The sequence below is a fragment of the Ostrinia nubilalis genome, chromosome 1 (genome assembly GCF_963855985.1).
Source record: "Ostrinia nubilalis chromosome 1, ilOstNubi1.1, whole genome shotgun sequence".
Lineage (NCBI taxonomy): Eukaryota > Metazoa > Arthropoda > Insecta > Lepidoptera > Crambidae > Ostrinia > Ostrinia nubilalis.
The window spans coordinates 13,446,825-13,469,884 of NC_087088.1; the positions used below are offsets into that span (position 1 = coordinate 13,446,825).

The following is a 23,060-nucleotide window of genomic DNA, read 5'->3' on the forward strand; positions in this document are numbered from 1 at the left end:
CATTAGATATTAATTGGTGCTTTTTATCAAAGACGTAGCTATCTAAGTATAACCATACAAGTAATACCTTATCAGGTGCACCTGATAACGCTCGTTTTATCAACTTCGCTGTCATTCAGTTGTTCTACTTAATGTTAGCATCAGTGCAATCCGAATTATTAGAATCAGATTACTCACCACAATGCGAATAAACATCCCCAGTGAAAGTATTGTGCGAAATTGCAAAATATGGAGTTGAAATATTCCTACGTTCTAGTTCTGGTGGTTTTGGATTGTGTTTGTGGCGAATTGTGTCCGAAAAAATGTGACTGTGATCAGTACTATGGCATGAATAGAGCAACATGCGTCGATCAGAACATTATCAGTATTGAAGTGGGAGTGCCCAATGCTGTACAAATATACAGCCTTAGTCACAATATGATCAGTGAATTGGAAAATTTTTGTTTTAAGGTAAGAAATGCTCTACGTTCCTTAACGTAGCCATAATGTTTGCAGCAGATAACTCATACCCACACACTTCATCATAACGAAGTCACAAGTAATTAATTATTTAAATTCTTTTTTTTCAGGAGGCAGGCTATTTATACATAGAAGTTTTGAACCTCTCGTACAATGTTATATATTGGATAGGTTTACATGCGTTCTCAGGATTAGACAAGTTGGCCCATTTGGACCTCAGTAACAATAGGCTGAGGTACATACCCTCCGATCTTTTCTGGGACACTCCAGAACTGATTTCGCTGGACCTATCGTCGAATATATTTGAAAATGATTTGAAAAATGAACCATTTATAATGCATGAAAAACTACAAGTAAGTTGCTAATTTTATAACCACTAATATTATTTTGAATGTTACACTCGTATCTAAATAATTTATTGCACAAATAGCATGAAATAATAATAAATAAATATTGAAAACAATTGCCGGTCTTATTGCTGAAGACGTTTCCTTCCAGACATCTCTAGATTTTATTTGTTAATCTTTACAGGTGCTCAACATGAACAACTGCAGAATCAAATCACTCCCAGACCGACTATTCACCAGATTACCCGAACTTAGAAAATTAGATATCAGTGAAAACAACATTATAACATTAAATACGAAATTATTAGTTCCTCTAAAGAAATTACAAAGGATAGAACTAAGAAACGATTACTTCCAATTAAGGCAATGCACATCCGATTTTGTAGCTGCAGAATCGTGGATTATTTCTAGAGGTATAACTTACCAGAAGCAATGCAGAAAAAAGGCCCCTAATATGTCAGAAAAAATGATATCCATGGTTCCAGAAGAAAAAGAAGATGTTGATGTGAGCCAGGTGTGGAATATAACAGGAACAACAGCTAAAAATGATACAGGTCCTGAGATTAGAGCAACAACTCTCACACCTTTCGAGAAGTTTGACAAAGAGTTTTCGTCAATGCAGGCGTTCGTCATAGGCATTGAACTAGGTTTAGCTATCGGTATAGTGGGGACGTACATATGGCTTAGAAAGTTCTGTCACTGTGGTCAATTGAATTGCATTCGGCCACAAACAGGTCGGCAAAGGAGACGAGCTCAGAGAGTGAGAGAGACCGACATGAGGACGAATTTACTTTGGAGTAACATGATCAGTCCTGATTTAGATACGCCGCCATCTTACCGAAGGCATCCGTCGTTGCCTGATCGAAGCCCGCCGCTCCGTACTTATGGAGTGCCGATAGTAGAAGCGGCAGCGTTGCAAGTGGACGCTATAAGGCCGCCTGATCGAGCTGAGACTCCTCCGCCGCCCTATAATGAGTCGTGCCGCATCGTCGTATAAAACGGTTACTATATCTAAATAAACCAGAACAAAAACTGTTATCTAAATGGGACAAAAAGTAGTATCGGGAGCGTGTTATCAAATTGTGATACAGTGTTGTGAGACGATTTTTCGTGACACTATCTATGATTAGTATAAATTAGTCAAATATTTTTAGCACTAAGATTTTGAATTTGTACTCTGAGAAAAATGACTTAGGTACCTACATATTAATAAGGATAACATCCTCATGAGTGTATTAATAGCTAGCAATAAATAATAAAGGTTGTAGAATCTGTGAGATGTTTAACAAGATAAATTTTTATAGTGAAATGATTTTTTATAATAGGTGCACGATTAGTGTTTCCATTTTGTCTGTAATTATATTCGAATGTTATGATTATTTAAAAAAACGGAGAAATAAAAATCTTATAATTTAGGTAAAGTTTATTTATTTTTATAAATACCATTATCACATTTTGATTAATTAATATAATAATAATATGATCTGTCAAAATATAAAATTATCATTAAAATCATAAGCTAAAATTCAGACTCATGCAGAATTTAATATAAATTCTTAATAAAATAAACAATTTCGGTAACTATATAAACTTTTGTACATATCGTAACACAACCTCATGGCAATTAAATGTTTTACTATGGCATGTAAATGGCCCATTCCCCAAAACAATCCGAATTGATTTAAATGCTGTTAATTAACTAATTTGTATTATTACAATTTTAAAGGTGAATACTCCAAGTACAATAAATTTAAGCGGATACAGCATTTTCACATCTCATGTAATAATGCTACTATAAAAATGGAATGTAAAAATATAACTACTCTGGATTTTTATTCTAATAAAAAAATATTCAATTCATAATATTATTTTGGTTGTAAAGGAACAAAACATTAGAAATGCTCAGATTAGAGAGAGAAGAGAAAAATGCTTCTAATACAGTAAGAATCAAACTAGCCTAGGATGAGTGATACGTGGAAATGCATTATCAATCTATCTATAATAAAATCTTATCATTATCATAAAATTAACATTGATTACAAATACATAATTTAAATATCTATATTATATTTACAAGTGGTTGAATTATATTAATACTAAAACAATACGTTATCAGGCACATCATGGCATTCCAGCTTTCACCATCTTACCCATTCATATACTCAAAACATTTAGACAACACTCTAATGTAAATTATACAGCGTAATTGATGCGTCTGACAATTTTTGGAACTGAAATGTCAGTGCATAGAGAATCTATGAAAAAATGTAGTTCCTAAAATTCTCATTTAGATCTCAATCACGCTGTACAATAAAAATACTAGCGGGATCATTCGTAAAACGGAAGATAATACAAATTCACTGATGCATAACAGCCTATCATTGCAATGAAAGTAAACTAACTTCAGTAATTTGTTCAAATTCTGTTGGAAAAGGAAGCTCGTTAAGAAATCTAGTATCAGTGTAATTAAACTATTATAATGTGAAATAAGCCCTTAGGTTACAATGTGTTCAATAAAATTACTTGCATTCATACACCAAGGCCCCAAGTCAAAAAATAAAAATTTCGAAAAGCGACGTTACACTTATTTCTAACAATGTTTTCATAAACAGTTTTCAGTTCATAAGAAGTTTTAATTTTTGCAGCGAAATAAACTGCACTAAAAAAAAATCATACATTACGTACCTAGGTAGCATAAAATATTTACTTGGCGTAAAATCGCCGTGTCAAACCACCTATTATGTTAGATATCAACATACCTATTGCCAGTTATTTAGCGTAACATGAATCGTCAATCGTCTTTAATCTGAACGTCGGAAGACCAGTAGTGGTATAGTAATAAAAAAACTGTTATGTAGATGTCTTTTCAGCGTTTATCATAATTTAATAAGTTATTTGATGTAAACTTTACAGGTCTCTTATTCACCCGATACTGTAGCAGGTTTTAAATTATACTGGGAAATTTATTTTCAAAAGTCCAATATAGTCACTAAAATAAACATTTAGAAAAAAACGATAAGAGCTCATATGCCGTATAGTCGACACACATTATCGCACATCATATTACAAACAGCTTAGTAAATGTGCCGTCGCCTATACATCAAAACGATATACTAATTGACTATTATGCTTCAACCACACCAACGCGTGCAGATCGCCATCGCCGGCGCGATCATAGGCCAATGACAGGTCGCGCGACCCATGACAGTCCAATGAGGGTTTTCGCGATTGAAAAATCCGCCAGATGGCAATACATAGATGGGAGGTCCAAATGCAGCTGCATGATTGGTGAATTTTGACATATCTGTCAATGTCATGTCAAAAATAACCAATCATGCAGCATTTGGACCTCGCGTCTACGTATTGCCATCTGGCGGATTTTTCAATCGCGAAAACCCTCATTGTTGTCCACGTTGGTGTGGTTGAAGCTTTATACCTTAACCTGTTCACGCGAGCGCGTCGTCGTTGTCTAGCGCTAGCTGGCTGATATTGACGTAGTCTGGGTGGCGTGAGAACACGTCTACCAACTCGCTGAATGAGGGCCTTGCGTCGGGACAGTAGGCCCAGCAGTCCAGCATGACTTGGTAGATCTCGTCGGGGCAGTCCGCGGGACGTTCGAGCCGCTGACCGCTCTCCACCACTTGTATCGCCTGTGGGAAGAGGAATGGTTAACATTTGCTGTGCAGGACGACTACAAATCGGCCGAGCGGAACCCTAAAAATATCAAAAGAAACCGCAGTAAATACATATACGCACCTATAGCTATAGATATGTAATGAATCATCGGCGCTCGGCAAGTACATCAAAAGATAGAGACAGCGCGAGTGCGCAAAGGACAGCGATAGCACGCGCGCCCGCGATAACCGCCCTTACGATCTACGCGATAAGGCTCATATCCGGACGCCTTATAGTTTGTTTACGACTCCCGCGAGTTCGAGTAAGTACTTGCGTATTCCCGAATACGGGCGGACCGCGTATTATTCTAGAAAATAGGCGGGATTTTATGGGTATTTAAACAGGCTGCCGGGCCGCACCTAGCATAGTCTCCTACAAGCAACCGAAGTGAATAGTCTACGAAGAACAGTCTACTCTCACCGAGCGCATAGTGAAGATAGTGAATAGAAGAACGACTACAGCATAGACATCGGACACCGTTATAGCATAGCGACTTCGGATACCGTATTGACCGGACTCCTACAGCGTGTGACATCGACCGCACCGTGTTCACCGTTTATAGCGTCACACCGCACATAGTATAGAAGCCACGAGGTACGAAGACGTGGCAACGATCCACCACCGATTATAGTATAGTAGTGCAGCGATTGGAGACACCGTCAGCGGAGCATATCTACAGTCTACAGTCCACCGCTCTCCGTTTCACCGCATCCGTACAGCCCACTCCGCTCTTCTACTCCAGTCACAGTTATCTGGCTCCGACAGTTCCGTACAGTTTTCTAGCCGGATAATAAATAGTCCTGCACATTTGCAAGGCTAAAAGCGCTCAGACTTGTAAGGTAGTAACTCATTTTCGCGACTTGACCACAGAATAATAATAAGTACTACGTACAGAAGTTTTACTTCGCGAAGGTATTTAAAAAAATGTATGCTCAATGTCATTAACAATATGGTGTAATTTAGCTTGTCTCAAGAGTCAAGCAAGTTTGTCAGAAGTTTTGTTGACAAACGTCAGTGATCGGTAATGCGCCGAAGCTATAGGGCTGACTTCGGTAAAATGATGTGACGTGAGGTGCCAATCTGCAGAAAATGGCGGAGGAAATACATGATTTAGCATGAATTATCATGAATAATATTAACTACTTATTTACCTCTCAGTGTCTTGAGGCAACTTAAAAAAGTACATTCTGTGTTTTTATTATTATTTAGGCAGTTAAATACTGCACAGTATTTAGTACAACATTTTCTTTATTTTTTTCCATCATACACAAGAATACGCGTGCGTGAGTCAATGTTCGCTCGTATGTGAGGCCTTGTCGAATAGTACTCTTGTAGGGGGCAATCGTGCGTGTTTTGTTTTCGATGTAAACTCGCGGAGATGAACAGGCCTGACTTGACCTTGAAAGTACGTAATACTATACGTACGTAATCTGTCGGCCGTTTGGTGTAGTGGTTCAGAACGGACTACTATGCCGAGAGGTCCCGGGTTCGATTCCCGGCCGGGCAGAAAATTGAAATGATGAATTTTAATTTCTGTGACGGGTCTGGGTGTGACTATGTATAATATGTATGTATTTAAAAAAAAAAAAAGTATATAAGTAGTATATCCGTTAAGCTAGCACCCATGACACAAGCATTAAGTTGCTTACTTTGGGGCTAGCTGGCGCTGTGTGAAATTGTCCAAAGATTTATTTATTTATTTATTATTTACTGATGCCTTATTTTTCATGATGTGGCATCCCAGTACTACCAATATAACAAGGAATAATGAACTGACTTGGCGTATTTCACAAATCAACGCAGACTACAAATCACAAACCACTAAAATTGGGTGCCTTGAATAATAACAGAAATGACGTTATTTGTTTGTAATAAGAATCTATAAATGATTGCATGCATTTTTGGATTATCTGATATAGATAATATGACTGAATGTGGTATCATATAAAACGGATGTCAATGCAACTTTTTGAAACATGAATCCATTTAAGAGACTATTATCATTCATTGTCCCTAAGCAGTGGTAGAGATAATGCGAAAAAATACGTTGAGACCTCTAAAGTGCTCTCCACCATCAGCATACACACAGCCACAGGACGTGTACTACTGTTACACACATCCCCCAATGATTTCCAGCTGAGCTAGGATGCGCGCCATGATAAAATCTTATCGATGAAAGCTTATCGCGGCGCGCATCAGATTATTCCACTTTGTTTTCGCATCTGTTCACCTGGGTGAACTAAGAGTGGCCTGAGTGAAATAGTTACGAGGTGAAATGAGGACACTAAAAATCCATCCAGGTGAACAAAGTGGAATAATCCCGCATCCTATTCTACTGGTAGCCTCTTTGGAAGTGCTCTTAGAATGAACATTTTTTTTCTCACCTCTACGCCTTTTATTTATTTATTTTATTTATTTATTATTCATTATTGAGCAATTACATATTTGATCCAAATAGCGTCCTAAATCCTCTTTAGGTTTGTCTAGACACTATTGTTCTGTATACAAATAAAAACAAACGTTTTAGTATAAGCATTCACAACACTTTCAGATATACAAAACATTACAAAACATTTTGCGTCTCCGTAAGACATCTTGCCAAATGAGAACATCTCCCAGAGCGTGACGCCGTAGTAGGACTGAGGAGCGTACCACTTGAGCTTAAAATAACAGGTTTTTTCTGGTTGTCACGTACCTCCACGCCTCGTGCGTCTCCATAGGGCTGCTTGCCAAAAGAGAATATCTCCCAGAGCGTGACGCCGTAGTAGGACTTAGGCGCGTACCACTTGAGCTTAAAATAACAGGTTTTTTCTTGTTGTCACGTACCTCCACGCCTCTTGCGTCACCGTAGGGCTGCTTGCCGAATGAGAACATCTCCCAGAGCGTGACGCCGTAGCTCCACACGTCACTGGCGTGGCTGAAGGTGCCGTAGTTGTAGGACACTGATGCGTACCTCCTAAAATTAAATATAAATGTTTTCTCCTCGTTGTCACATACCTCCACGCCTCTTGCGTCGCCATAGGGCTGCTTGCCGAATGAGAACATCTCCCAGAGCGTGACTCCGTAGCTCCACACGTCACTGGCGTGGCTGAAGGTGCCGTAGTTGTAGGACTCCGTCTTGTACCACTTGAGCTCAAAATAAATGTTTTTCTTCCGGTTGTCTCGTACCTCCACGCCTCTTGCGTCTCCGTAGGGCTGCTTGCCGAAGGAGAACATCTCCCAGAGCGTGACGCCGTAGCTCCACACGTCACTGGCGTGGCTGAAGGTACCGTAGTTGCAGGATCCATGCGTGTACCACTTGAGTTTAAAATAACAGGTTTTTTCTGGTTGTCACGTACCTCCACGCCTCTTGCGTCCGTAGGGCTGCTTGCCGAATGAGAACATCTCCCAGAGCGTGACGCCGTAGCTCCACACGTCACTGGCGTGGCTGAAGGTGCCGTAGTTGTAGCTAGTCCGACGCGTACCGTTTAACCTTCAAAATAACTTTTTTTTTCGTAGTTACATACCTCCACGCCTCTTGCGTCTCCGTAGGGCTGCTTGCCAAATGAGAACATCTCCCAGAGCGTGACGCCGTAGCTCCACACGTCACTCGCGTGGCTGAATGTACTATAGTTGTAGAACGCCGACGATTGCTACTTTCTAAGCTTAGATATAAATGTTTTCTCTTTCACGTACCTCCACGCCTCTTGCGTCGCCATAGGGCTGCTTGCCAAATGAGAACATCTCCCAGAGCGTGACGCCGTAGCTCCACACGTCACTGGCGTGGCTGAAGGTGCCGTAGTTGTAGGACTCCGTCTTGTACCACTTGAGCTCAAAATAAATGTCGTAAAATGACTTTTTTTTCTGGTTGTCACGTACCTCCACGCCTCTTGCGTCGCCATAGGGCTGCTTGCCGAATGAGAACATCTCCCAGAGCGTGACGCCGTAGCTCCACACGTCACTGGCGTGGCTGAAGGTGCCGTAGTTGTAGGACTCGGGCGCGTACCACTTGATGGGCCACTTGCCGCCGCGGCTGGCCTTGTAGTAGGAGCTGTCGGTGGACAGCGCCCGCGAGAGGCCGAAGTCGCTTATTTTTGCTTGTTGTCTGAAAGAAATAGAGTTTATTTATTTATTTATTCTAGAAGGCTGCTTGAAGGCTTACAGAAAATGTTGACAAATGCTTACAGAGTTCTGTTGTAGTTGGAATTTTTTAATGTATGATTGTACAATCTTAATAATACCACCTGAGGGGGGTTTAGGTGCGTATAGTGGAAAGCTTAGCAACCCAAACTAAAACTTATTTATTGTTTAATTTAATGTAGTTTATTTGGCTGCTAACTGTGTTATCGAGTCGATATTCTTATTAGTTAATTGATATAAAAGTGTACAAACAAATTACTTATAATATCGATGGGCCTTCGAAACATAGAAGTGGGTTTTCACTACAATAATAGTCTTAATTTTTTATCACATTGGATCCTGTCCAGCGGTCGACAGGATTCAACGCCTTAGAATCGCCAGTCTCATGCCCATAGCGCTAGGCTATTAGCGCCTCTTATGCATTTTATATTCCCTTCTTTCCTCGCCACTATTATTCTCACCTGCTAGCTAACAGTAGGTATGTTCCTCGCAGCCAGGTCTCGATGCACGAACCGGCGACACTTTATCCGGGTAGCGGACTAGGTTATCCGGGAGCGAATCAAGCGGGACGAGCTTTTGTACAATACCTAGAGGTGCACCCTTGACAACACTAATAAGCCTTTGACAATATAACCAATAAACTCACCTGCTAGCCAGCAGTATGTTCCTCGCAGCCAGGTCCCTATGCACGAACCGGCGGCGCTCCAGGTATCTCATGCCGGCGGCGATCTGGCACGCCCACAGCCGAAGCTCGTAGCCCGCCGACACTTTGTCTGGATACCGGACCAGGTACTCTAGGAGCGAGCCCAAAGGGACGAGCTCTTGAACCATCGCTAGAGGTGGACCCTGTGGACAATATAATGAATATATTTTTATGTAGGAAGAATAAGAAAGGCAAATGGAGCATCACACCAGGATTGTGGCCCCATTCGTTTCTTTCACAAGATAGTATAGTAGTAATAGGTAGGAATATTTATTTATAAGGCTGCGCGACCGTTCCGAAAACTCAGGGTTGACACTGACATCGAAGTTCATTTAACCGTAATCTACCGTTCAACTATCGCCACTGTCAGTTTCTTTACAAAAGCATGTCACGATGTGTGAGAGAGACGAAATACTTGTGGCAACAGTAATGTCTCAACTATATATTTTCCAAGGTGCAAGAAAGTCGCTAAGTATTTAGCCATTGATTGGTTATGTAACAGAAGCTATAAAATGAAACTGAAACTTATTTTAAAGTAACGTTAGCTTTTTGAACAACTCACCAAAGATATTCCAATCATGCGCACTATGCATCGATGTCTTAACGACATCATGGTCTTCGCTTCCGATAAAAATTCTCGCTTGTTTGTGTCTGTGTGCTGCATATGGAGTGTCTTCACGGCAACCTAAAACAATTTTTATAGTCAATGCTGTGCTACATGTAAATACTTGGTAACTAAAGTAATAAATCCAAAAATATATTGTATATTTAGTAAGAACTTACCTGTTGCGGCGGTTGGTCTGGCGGAGAATAAGTGGCGCGCAGCACGGAACCGAACTCGCCTTCGCCCAGAACCGCTCCTAACGTCAGCTCACTCATAGGAATAAATTCTGGAATAGAAGTAATTAAGACTTGTAAGACATCTGGAATCTTCCCCCGTTTCCTCATTATGTATACCTCGTGGTCATACTGGTATGGCAGACTAGTATGACCACGAGGAAACGGGGGAATCTTCGATCATTATAACTTGAACAGTAATAAATGAAAACAGGGACTGGACGTCTTGATACTTGATGGTAACTCGATACGATACGTCTAATTTAATCCAACTAATTACGCGTACGTTATGCTTTGAAAAACTTATCATGTCTCAAGTACACCAATATCAAACCTAGAATCTGCTCTATAATGATGATGAATAAGGATCTGACTTGCTTTAAGTAAATAAGGAACTAACCTTGCAACGTCGACAGCTGGCCCTCCGAATTGATGGATATCTCATTATAATTCTCCGCCAGCGTCACCACCGCGCTATTATTCACGGGCACTTTGTACGTGTCATTGTCGTCTTGCGCCTCATCGTTGTTGTTCAGACTGTCGTTATTGAAGTCGGAAGAGAAGGACAGGTTGCGAGTGAGCAGTTCGAAGGCATTGTTGGTGGTTGGGATGGCGGGGATGGGAGGGGAGTGCGGGTGGGAGATCTTGTCGCTGAGGATGTCGTGCTTGACTAGGGATAGCGTCTGGTTCATGGCGGCGCGGCTCGGCGATGGCTTCTTGGTCCGTGGCATTGTGGAGAACTGGAAAAAATTGGTGGATCAAGATATTGTGTGCCAATATACAAATAAACTAATGCCAATTAGTTTTCAACCCAAAGACTTTTGTTTGTGGGACGTTGAACTTGAAAGTAATTATCTGTGGTGTTGATAAATTCTGTGTATGTGTGTGAGTTTTTAAATATAGGAAAGCAAATAAATTTTAAGTTTTTGAAAGAAAGAAAGAAAGAAAAATATTTATTCGATGCAAGTAGGTACACAGCAAGATAATAACTAAAACTAGACAACAGAACGGGTACAAGCACCAAAATGGCATCAGCTCAGTATATGCCGTGACGGCAGAGAGCGCGTCACGACCACTGGTATACTGCGGATGCCAGTTGAGGTAAAGGGCGCAGCCCGCCCAGGGACAATCGGCTAACATAACAAGTAATTTTAAACATAAATACAGCCTAGACAGATTATTTAATCTGAACTATACTCACTTCTGGCAGAGGTGGTTTAGGCTTCGGGGGAACAGCGGTCATCAGGCGAGTCGGTAAACCATCAGGAACCGTGTTATAGTGTTCGATCAGTCTTTCAAGAGATTCTAGGTATGGGCCGTCGTCAATAAAAAGCCAATTGCCCTGAAACAAAACAAAACACTTGCTATTTCTGGTGGTCTACGAGAATATTAACCAAACTATAGTTAAAAAAATATTCGAACATATCAATTCGCCAGTCTAGAGAGGCGATGGAATTTAGCATAGGGCCTGCACAGAACCAGAAATTTTGTCATCAAACCTCCACCTACCGCTCTACCAATACGAGTTGAGTCCGAATCATTTATTTCAGTTTTTACAGTTGGGGTGGGCTGTGTTATTAACCTTTTGAGATTAGCCTTACCTTTTGAGAACCATTAATATTTGCATGCTATTGTTTACCTCTTTTCTTATAATGAAGTTATACGGCGTATTTTCGCTTAGCATAGTCAGCACGTAAGCGCCCGTGTGTCGCTCGCTGTAGCGCACTAGATACACGCCATCCGCTGCCTTGTCGAGGAGCGATCGCTGGCGACAGTAATCCTCAAGCAGTTTGACGGCTTCGTCCCGATTCAGGGTGCCGTGGTACCACTGGCTTTTTGACGTTGAAGACGGCTCTGGCTTGTGGTTTTCTGTGAAAAAATAATGATTACGTCAATCAAAAGGTACACCATTAAGGTCAAAGCATATTTTAACATTGTTGATTAAAAAAACATAATCCTTCTTCTGGCGCAGTCGGGTAAGAAAAACAGTTTTGGGGGACTACTCTGTAAAGGTGTGTCTATATTTTCGAAGAGAGTTAATGACGGTCAAAGATAATGTATTATTAATTAGAGAGCAGACCTGCAGAACTACATGCCAAGCATACATTTCCTAATTGTAATGACTTACTCAATAGCTGATAACATTCTACGTATCCATAATGCTTTGCCAGGTCTGCTGGGGTGTCCTTTGCTAAAGTTCTCGGGTGGGCTGGTGCTTTCAGTTTCAGGAGAACCTACAAAAACAATACATAATATGAAGTATATAGAAAATCCAAGAGTAGTGGTAAAAGACCCACAAAAATTGGTTTCAAAACAGTTGTGTAGCTGCCGTCCTATCAATGCCCAAGCAACTGCACTCAGGAGGATTTGATGAGTGCTACTGACAACGCCACTCTTGTGGCGGAGTTTTGGGCTGACACTGTGTAGGTTTGTTGTCGACACGAAAAGAAGAAGAATGAACCGTAACAAATTTTGGTACAGGGCTTTTCTACGGCACACTACGCCTTGTCTTAAAATTTGAAGCCACAGGAAAGTAATGTGGGTCCTCTAATAATTATAATTAAAAATGAATATTTATTTATATGAAAACCTTGTTTACCTTGATACAGTCGATGTGTCCCCGCTGCGCTGCATCGTGTAGAGGCACCTTCCCCGTGGGCGCGTGCCGCATCTGATAGTTCGCGTTCCCCTTTGTGATCAACAGCTCTGTTGTACTCGGCAAGTTGTTCTGGCATGTATACTGTAGGAACAATGATTTATTAAGAGACTTAACGTTAAGTGATCTCACTCGATAATTTCTAAACTATACAAGATATCGAAAAACTGATTACTGATTCTGAAAGTGCTTCACAAGCTCTTTCAAACGGTACCAATAATAGGTTACAGAATAAACTGGTTCTATCCGAAAATTCAATGTTTCAGAGCTAGGGAAGCACTTTCAGGATCAGTAACCAGCTTTTCGATATCTTGTCTAATTTAGAAATAATCGAATGTGATCACTTATCGTTTCCACCCTGTATACCTACTATGTAGGTCCTACTTCATGTGCCTCAGGATGGACATAAAAATATGAAACCAGTTTAGGCTTTATTTCGGCGATAAATAAATAACACACTCAATATCGAAACATTGATATCACCAACAATAGAACCTTTTACTTGATAGATATTACAGATATCAAATTGCGCGGGCGGCGATGTATAGTGCAGTCTAGCCATCTTGGTCCTTTGCGTCTCGACTGCGATAATTTGTTCCAGTATTGTCCTGGCTTACGTGTAGAGGCGTGTACCCTAAGGAGTCTCGCACGTTGACAGTGGCGCCGCTCTCTATCAGCGTGGCAAGGATGTTGTCGCGACCGGCGCGGGCGGCGATGTGTACTGCAGTCTGCCCGTCTTGGTCCTTTGCGTCTCGGTTGCGGTAATTAGTTCCAGTCCTAGCTTCATAGTACTTACGTGCAGAGGCGTGTACACGAAGGAGTCTCGCACGTTGACAGTGGCGCCGCTCTCTATCAGCTTGGCAAGGATGTTGTCGCGACCGGCGCGGGCGGCGATATGTACCGCAGTCTGCCCGTCTTGGTTCTTGGCGTCTCGGTTGCGGTAATTAGTTCCAGTATTGTTCTATATTCATAGTACTTACGTGTAGAGGCGTGTACCCGAAGGAGTCTCGCACGTTGACAGTGGCGCCGCTCTCTATCAGCTTGGCAAGGATGTTGTCGCGACCGGCGCGCGCGGCGATGTGTACCGCAGTCTGCCCATCTTGGTTCTTGGCGTCTCGGTTGCGGTAGCCGCAAGCGAGCATCTGAGACACTATATTGAAGTCGCCGGCTTCGGTTGCCCTGTTGGGTAGAGATTGGTGGTTAGTTTAGGGACGTTAATATAAAAGAAGTTTTTTAAAATATCGAATATAAAGCTACTATAATTCTGGATTAACACATCGGGTCTTGTACGGGCAAACCCAGGTAGTCGTGTTTTCTTGAGCGGTCTGTATGGCATCATGGCATATCAATGGCGACCGCACCACACAGGAACTGATTCTAGGGTAATTAGAATTTAGATTAAACCATTCTGTAGGTTTCGTCTTGGTATGGCAGGGTTTATTTAAACTGTGTGAAATTATACTTGGGGGGGCACATGACGAAACGGTAGTCTACTACTTCTAGTACCCACCATAAGTATAATTTTACAAAACAATAAACTATCATTCAATCATCCAATGGAATTTGCTTTCAGATAAATAAATAATACAATGAGAAGTGATAATATTTATATTCAATGAATCACTAATATAAACAGTGATTCATCTTTGCCAAACACAGATGTGTCTTGAATGAATATGGTTGCTATGATATTTTGTCAGCTACATCTTCAAAACATTCTTAAGTATGACTAGTGTTACTCATCGTGTAATTAACATTTGAATAAATATTAGTGTAGATTTGTAAGTTAATAACAGTCGTATCGTACTAGCCTTAGGCAAAATTGTACGTGCGTCATTTGTCTTTTATCAAGGTTTTCTTATTTTTCTGAACTTAATTCCTTTGTAACTTTCCATAAAAATTGGCCAAGATAGAGATTCTCAGATCACGAGATGAATGTTACATTCATATTTTTTTATCGAATGAAATCGAATATTTTAAAGGACAGTAGAGTCGACTCGATTAATGCGCAACACGTGGCAGCACTGGAGATGTGTATTTCACCCAACGCAACATTTATCTCTTCTCTATGTATTTTGTGATAACGTTAATGTCCATTGCAAGAAAACACAACTTTATCATCAAGTTGCATTTTTGAAATAACTCTAATTAAGATCTAGTTTTATAATTACTTCCAAAACTATGATACCTATACATTTAATTGTATCATTACAACCACATGGCATTATAATGAACATGCGTGTGTAAGTAATTATCACACTTTAGACTCATATGGTATTCCAATCAGAGTTCAATGCAGTGACTAGTCGTGTTTGGTATTTTATGAAAGGAAAAATATAGTACCTACATACATAAGTACATAGTATTGTATTATTGTCATCACCCTGTCTTTGTTGCACTTGATTTAGTACAAAGTTTGTACAGTGGGGGCTTTCAAATTTATCCAATAAATGCATTCAACAGGAAATCGTCCATAAAGTGTTGTGTATTATGTACTTGTGTGGCTGCGCTGCGTCTTTCCAATCTATACATAGCCAGAACGCAAGGGTGTGAAACTAATCGAGTATAGTTTGGAATATACTTTTTTTACTAAGCTCCTCCAAACTATACACTGCCAGTACGCAAAAACCCGTGTATAGTTTGTAGTGACGTAGGTAAATGATCGTATTCCGTAATATACATAGCCAGTACGCATACGGACTGATCATGCGTGACGTAAAATGTTGGAATGAGTGTGCTATTACAATATGTGAGTATGTAGTTGTATTATTCGACATTTTGATTTATTGACCTCTCTTTCTATTACATGGTAATTAATATCCGCGTATCTTCTTTAAACACTGAATCATCTTTCGGCACGTGCCGTTATTTTGATAGAGGGTTTTTAGTTAAAAATGCCGAAAGGCATTAAGTCCGCCTTATGTACACTGTTTTATGTGCATACAAGTTTAAAATAAATATAAGTAGGTAGTAATAAAATAAAATAAATGTAAAAAATAAATGAACATAATAAATTTATTGTTTTATTAAAATTAGTAAAGGAAGCACGACAAATAGTGTGTTACACACACGTTTAAAAAATAATCTTCTCTTAACTCACTAGAAATAGACTATCTTAAAAAATGTGATAAGCATGTAAATTTTTTTTACTTCTGCTTCGTTCGCTACGCTACTCAGCCAGGGATGTCCTAAAGTAGATCCCGTCAAATTATCGATTAAGTGATGTATTTTAATTATTATGGTGCAGTAGCAAAATGAGCGAGGAATAAGAATTCAGAATGTAACGACAGACTTAAAAGATAAATTTTCCTAGTTCAATTTTTGTGTCTTATAAATATATTCAAATCATTTCCTATTACGTTGAACTTTTTTATGTTAAGTTTTTTATTAATAGCTTTTATTTAACTTTCACTATTCGTTTGTACGTATAAATGTAAATTTTCAAAACTTGCAAACGATTTTTCGACCATACGTAGATCCAGACAATTAAATTGCAGTAATAATTTCAGGCCTATTATTTAACATAATTTTAAAGGAAATGGAAAACTCTTTTAGACAGAGCTCAATACTTATCTAAAATAGCAAACAAAATAGTATTTGTAAAATATCGATACTCCTTTTATAAAGTGTATTACCCCAACATTCATTCTATCGCCGAGATCATTGAATTATAAACCTTAAACCATTTGTAATAGATAATCAATTTAATCTATTAAATTTTTAGTGACATCTACTGTAGAGTAGCGGAATTATTACTTCGGAATTTGTAATTTGCCCAGTGATTTTCAACTATGGTCCTTATTACTTTGCATTAGATGTTGTATACACTGAATCATGTGTTTAGTGTCACCTAGTGATGAGTAGCAGTACAATAATGTAAGTAAAACGAGATTTTAGCTTTAAATCATATTGCCTTTTGATAAGGTTGGATTTCAATTGATTTGTGACATGCGCTCTTTCGAAAGGCCAGACCAGTGCAACGAATGACAGACAATAATCTAAGTGTTCTTCTCTGCTGTGGTTTCTGCATAATTAATTTTATAAAAAGTGGTAAATATAAGTGAAGCTCATCAATATGAGATGATGATTTTCAGGACTTAAGATAAAACATGAAAAATGATATACGTGCCTATAAAATTTGAGGGTTGCCCTCGATTTCCCTAGGATCCCATTATCAGACCCTGACTTGGTGACAATGGGACCACCTCAAGAGTATACCCTATCGAACAAAAAAAAATTTTTGAAAGTCGGTTCATAATTGACGGAGTTCTGCGGTAACGTAGGTACATACAGAAAAATCGAATTGAAAACCTTTTTTTTAAGTTGGTTAAAAACTACTTACAAGTGTTAAAAAAATAGTTTCATATTGATTCAGTAAAATAATAATGTGTTACATGAAATACATTTCACTTTAAATAGAATTCCATATTTTAGGTAGGTACTACATCAAAATCAAACTAAATTCATAATATTATTTATGTCAAGTGTAAGTAGTGTAGTATAGTTTGGATCGAAGCCGCAAGCATCCACAATGCGAACTATACACAGCCAGTACGCAAAATTCGTGTATAGTTTGTAGGAACAGATTTACAAAGGAGCACTCCAAAATATACACGAGCAGTTTCCTATGGGTGCGTTCTGGCCATGTATAGAACGGAAAGACGCGGCTGCGCTGTACTTCAATGCAACATGAATAAAACAATGAGTTCAATGACCCCAGAAGAAATTCTATTGATTTGAGTTTGAGAAAATGTATTTAAGTATGTGACATATATTTTAGCAAAATCTAGAAGTATCTAATCGAATAAGTTTGATACAAGTATTTACTTCTTAGAAATTTAAAAAAAGCACAATAAAACAGTACAGTAGTACAAAAAACACAACAACAAAATAATGTTAAAAGGTATTTGTAAGATGCTTTGTATTGTCTGTCTAGGTATCTTCTGTTACTCAAACAACGAAACACAAATGAAAAATTAAGGGCAATTTGGGTTGCTATCATCTTAATAGAACTTCCTACTTCAACTGATAAGCCCTATTGAGCGATGAGAGCTGGAGAATAACAAAAACATTGTCTATTATGGTTGTTGATTGAAACTTATTAGATTTGATAGTATGAGAAATACTTTTTGTTTTAATAAATCTATTCTTTTTAACGGGTTTGACTGAAAAGATTATAGAATAAAAATAATAGTAACCTAAACGTAATAATCACAATTATCAACTCACCGATGCAAAAGATTTGTTGTTCCCTGAGTACGAGACTCGTGAGGTGGAGGTTGCCCTTTGCAAACAACAGACAGTCGGGTGACGAGCCCATTGGAGTCCCCACGGTAATGTTGTATGAGAGTATCCAGTCCGTGTACTGTTGTGTGCTCTTCAATGGAGAAGAATGCATCTTCACCATGTCTCCGTATTTGATAATGCACTACTTCCCCCTGCAGCAAATGTTTTATTTTAAATCTTAGTATTTTTAATAATAACAGAATAGAATCATAAGGAAAATATAATACTAAATCTCAAATAAGAGGATAATATGAAACAAAGCAATTATTTTTTTCCTTTCTTCAAGTACATAAATATTATGCTAGGATTATTATTATATTAAACATTATTGATCAGTTTTAAAGATTTTTAAAAAATAGTTGGAACTGCCCAACACAATGAAAACTTTACTCTGATAGACTTTGAGGTTATAACATAAAGAAAACTTCTTACTTGATGTAAAACAGAAAGCACATAATCTCCAGGCGAAGTGTTGCTCTCACGTACCAAGAAAACACCATCCTCACCTTCTACAACCAATTTAAAATAATGTTTAAATAAAAAACAGGCTCAAGTAAACAAACAACTTTTCCAAATGATTAACATCACTTACCTTCCTTTAACAAGTTTTCAGCAGTGTCTCGTGATATTTTCCCATGGAACCAGTTCACGTTATCCTCTCTGTTCATCCTCAATAAGAACGAATTTGTCTGAAAAGTTAATTGAAAACTTGTTCAACAAGTATCAGATGACTGACAAACTTCTCCTTGAGCATTTCATAGCGCGGAAATGACAATTCACATTAAACTAAACTGTGTTTGAGACGATTGAATAAAGCGTCACTCATTCACAAACCCATTTATGAAATTAATTTAAAATATTTTATTGTGTTAATTTACGCGTAATCAAACTTTACAAACTACTCGCCATATTTCATTCTATAGCGCGCTCTACACTCGCTCGCGATTCTTGCTGTGAATTCACGCCGCGATTCGCGCCGTGCACTTCGCGTTTATATGTGTCTCTCCACACTCGCGAAGCCTCGCAGTCTCGTTCGCGGCCTCAATGGATGACGACGTGATTGTCGCTGCTGCGGTGACGCTCTGTGCTATATCGTATTACCTACAATTACCTATGTATTAAAAATAAGACACATATAAAAAATGTTTAATGGGTTTATATATTTCACTTGAGCTTGCCCCACTATGAGTGGAATCCTTAACTTTCTTTCTATAGGTTCTATAACTGGACATAAGTGAGTCCTTTTTTTTTTCAATTCACCCACAGGAATATTCAAAATGTCACTTATCCGCGTCCAGGCATAGTGGGTCTTATTTTTATTTTTATGGTCCTTGTGTTTGGACTGCCAAAGTATTGGTTCGGATTGAAAACACTCGATAAAAGACAATGCCGGAAATTGGCGTCTTTTTTTTTTCGCGCGGCCATCGACCAAACTTTGTTTTTTGATTACAAAATAGTGTAATAAACCAAACTTACTACGACATGTATACCTCTAAACTCAGTCTGAACTGAGTTACGAGCATTAAAAGTTTGATGATTTTCATATTACTAGATTTGCTTTTTACGCGCAAAGTTTTGTAAGAAATTGCAACAAAATAGTGACATTGTATGTGTAAACAAACAACACCATCCATTAAAGGCTCCAGACATCCGTATGGAGCAGAATCAGCGCCATAAAAAAATAGCGCAATATTTTGTTGCAATTTCTTACAAAACTTGCGCACAAAAAGCAAATCTAGTATGAAAATCATCAAACTTCTAATGCTCGTAACTCAGTTCAGACTGAGTTTAGAGGTATACATGCCATAGTAAGTTTGGTTTATTACACTATTTTGTAATCAAAAAACAAAGTTTGGTCGATGGCCACGCGAAAAAAAAAAAGACGCCACTTTCCATACAAAATCTGGCATTGCCATTTCAACTCAAGATCATTATTCCATGTAGGTAGTACTCATTTAAAAAAAAAGGAACGTTAGTAAGAACGCAATAATGCACAACCACTTGCGACGGCTTCTTCTCAGCTACTGCGAAAAACTGCGAGTGTAGTTGCGTTCGCGATCGCGCGCCGTGAACCAAGCGCGAACCTTTGTCGCGGGACAAAAAACCGACAACGAACGGGGAACGGCGCGAAGCGTGAACGTGAACGCGCGAAAGTCCGCGAAACCATCTACACACGCGTTTCGCGGCTTTCGCGGCCTTTCGCGCCGCGAGTGTAGAGCGCGCTTATTTCTTTCTAACACTATTATTTACACGTTCAAGAAACCAAACAAATCGTAAAAACAGGAACAGAATATTGCTATCTCGTTCAGCAGAAGCGTACTTAGTAAAGGGAAAAAGAGACAGAGATAACTTTGCTGTCTCTTTGTATTAGTCCGATTAATATTGTAAACGTCACATACTACAGAACTCAAATAAGAAACTGATAAGAACTTCAATGATGATTCATTTAATATAAAACCTAATTAATAAGAGGTAATTAATTAATGGTTTATCGTTAATAAATATTTTAGAAATATTACTTACCTTCAACAATATGAATGACGTCATGGTTGTTATCATGATATCCACTTCACAAACACCAAAATATTGACAATATTTAAATTGTTCTAACTTATTTATTTTCCCCGCGTTTATTAACACACATTTTCGTTGATAATTAAGCTTAGATTTTTAACACGAATTATTCAGATTTAGTGGTGGCGGTAAGCGGAGTGCGTCTAGCAAGCAACCGGCAGACAGGCGCGGTATCCCCGACTCTGCCTTCCAGCGAATGACTCATAGCAAGGTCAATTCCGAGAAATGAATCACCAACGTACTCAGTTCTACAATGTAGTACGACGCATTCCCTCAGTCACAGCACAACTTCATTATTGTATAGTGGCTTGTAAATATAGCCATAAATTAATAGAACACGAGGTAATAGATGTAACTATTAGGAAGATAACTGTAGGTTAGACAGTTGGTTAAATTTAATACGTTATGCTAGTTATTTAAGTATTTATTTTAACACTATCTCTCACTGATGACTTCAGATACCTTTTAAAGCAATACCTAATTCCTATTTCAGCAGCAAAAAGGCGGTCTTAATGATTTACTAATGGTGCATCATGGTTATGTTTACTTAGTTAGAGAGAAGTAAGTACTTAACGCGTGATGGATCTTGTAAGAATCCTTTTGGATATGAATAGTTAGTTATTAACATACGTTTTAACTATTATCATCCATAACATAATGGCTTTCTGTGTTGGAAATGTTCTACCACTTACTTACCTACTGAGTAATGCTAGGTTCTACATTACTTTAGTTGCCTTCATTTAGAAAATTATGGGTTATCTTATCTTAATATTAATTGGTAGAGTCTATCACATTATACTGTGGTGGACAGATGGACGGGCTTGGGGAAGCGAATTCTGGATGCTTCGTTAATTTTAAAATGTTATCTTTAAAGGCTTTTACTAAGTCCAAAGGAACCCTAACAGCCGTCCGTATGACTGCGCAATCAGATACTGGTGACTCATTATTTCTCTACCTATTTCATTAAGTCTCGCGAATAATAAGATCTCGTGTGAATAAGCATTATAAGCTCAATAATCTCAGTGGTTACCTATATTTTGAAATATTTGGGTGCAAACCTTACAGAAAAATCCGTGCTTTTATCATCGTTTCTAATTTCGCTACTCTACATTTATTGGCTGCTCAGTGTTTACTTTTTGCCTTGTACTTATAACGTTATATTTATTTCTTAGTGAGTAGGTACCTACTGAGTAGCTATACTTACATATTTCTATTAAAACATTATTTTTAACAATGAATATGAAATATTATTCTGTGAAAGTTTTGTAAGTTCCATGCGATCGAGTACTTAACGATCAGTAAATGGCGACTTTTTTAGATCGTTCGAAATGCGGGATAAGGCCATTTTATAGATCAACATAGGCACCTCTTTAGAAAGCATTCTCCAGAGTTCTAGAAGCGGTGGACAAACCAGTCCCCAAGTTTGTTTACCTCACGAATGCTGTTTATTTACTTTCGTTCGACGTTCGTCCGCGACTGTAACCTGTCTCTATTCTATGTGCAGGCGCAACGCAACCATAAAGCGTTGTTACGTAAATGTTAGTCGTTTTGTTTTGTAATGGCCAGGCTATTGCGCTTGATCGGCTTCTAAGACTCATAAGTAGTATTCTTATAGTGTTTCAAAGTAGGTTAGGTAAGAAACTGCGACTCTATCTTACGTGAATTCGAATTAAAATGGGTGTGTAGGCACGTGCCCATAATGCCCCTTTGAAAATCTGTAGGTAAATGTCCAATTAACTGTCCTAGACAAAACAATTGAATTTTCTAATGTAGGTAAATAAGTAATACCTCTTTTTTCAATTGTTTTCTAGTCAAATTAGGAGATTGAGGAACTTGGCGACGGGCATTAGGACATGAGCAATCAATATTTTTTTGCAATGAATCCAAGTCAGTAAGTCATCCATAAAATAGACTTCTGTGCCTCTTAATGCACAGGCTGTTCTGCTGAGCTATTGCTGACTAAGTTTGTAACACCATGGATTTAATATAATTAACATCATCTCATCATCAGCTCACTTAGTCGATTGTGAGCTAACGAGAGGAACAGACTGATGTGTTTGGCACGAGCTGGAAGGACGAATAAGTCGACAAACTAATAACGCTCATATCTAATTAACGCCCACGCTTTGAATACATTCTAATTCGAATTACACTTCTGGACACATCTACTGGCCCACCTTGTATTTTCAGTTTCATTCGGTCCTAGCTAAAATTTTATATTAGGTCGAGCAAATTGTCTTGGGCGGCGACTTCAGGTGAAGTATTCATAGATTAATTGATAGAACCTCACCTTAATGTTAAGAATCAGTAATGTTTGTTGTAAAACCAAAGATATCAATCACTTTTTCAAGAATTAAATCCAAGTAAACCAATAAAACCAAGTTTTCTTAGTATTCGATTGTTT

The 23,060-nt window shown here is 38.7% G+C and overlaps 2 protein-coding genes across 2 annotated transcripts; one reads left to right on the forward strand and one right to left on the reverse strand.

Annotated features, from left to right (window-relative positions):
* Nucleotides 1–123: 123 nt before the first annotated feature.
* LOC135073129 (insulin-like growth factor-binding protein complex acid labile subunit) lies at nt 124–2,221 on the forward strand. The gene is made up of 3 exons (XM_063967174.1): nt 124–450; nt 570–812; nt 991–2,221. Exons 1-3 carry the CDS (start codon nt 229–231, stop codon nt 1,801–1,803), a joined length of 1,278 nt encoding a protein of 425 aa, XP_063823244.1. The 5' UTR covers nt 124–228; the 3' UTR covers nt 1,804–2,221.
* On the reverse strand, nt 2,218–20,859 carry LOC135073156 (tyrosine-protein kinase Shark). The gene is made up of 15 exons (XM_063967206.1): nt 20,606–20,859; nt 18,675–18,771; nt 18,515–18,591; nt 18,026–18,234; nt 13,777–13,975; nt 12,740–12,880; nt 12,269–12,374; nt 11,780–12,009; nt 11,342–11,482; nt 10,541–10,880; nt 10,087–10,193; nt 9,866–9,988; nt 9,247–9,446; nt 8,340–8,565; nt 2,218–4,456 (listed from the first exon to the last, which is right to left on the reverse strand). Exons 1-15 carry the CDS (start codon nt 20,639–20,641, stop codon nt 4,253–4,255), a joined length of 2,436 nt encoding a protein of 811 aa, XP_063823276.1. The 5' UTR covers nt 20,642–20,859; the 3' UTR covers nt 2,218–4,252.
* Nucleotides 20,860–23,060: the final 2,201 nt, after the last annotated feature.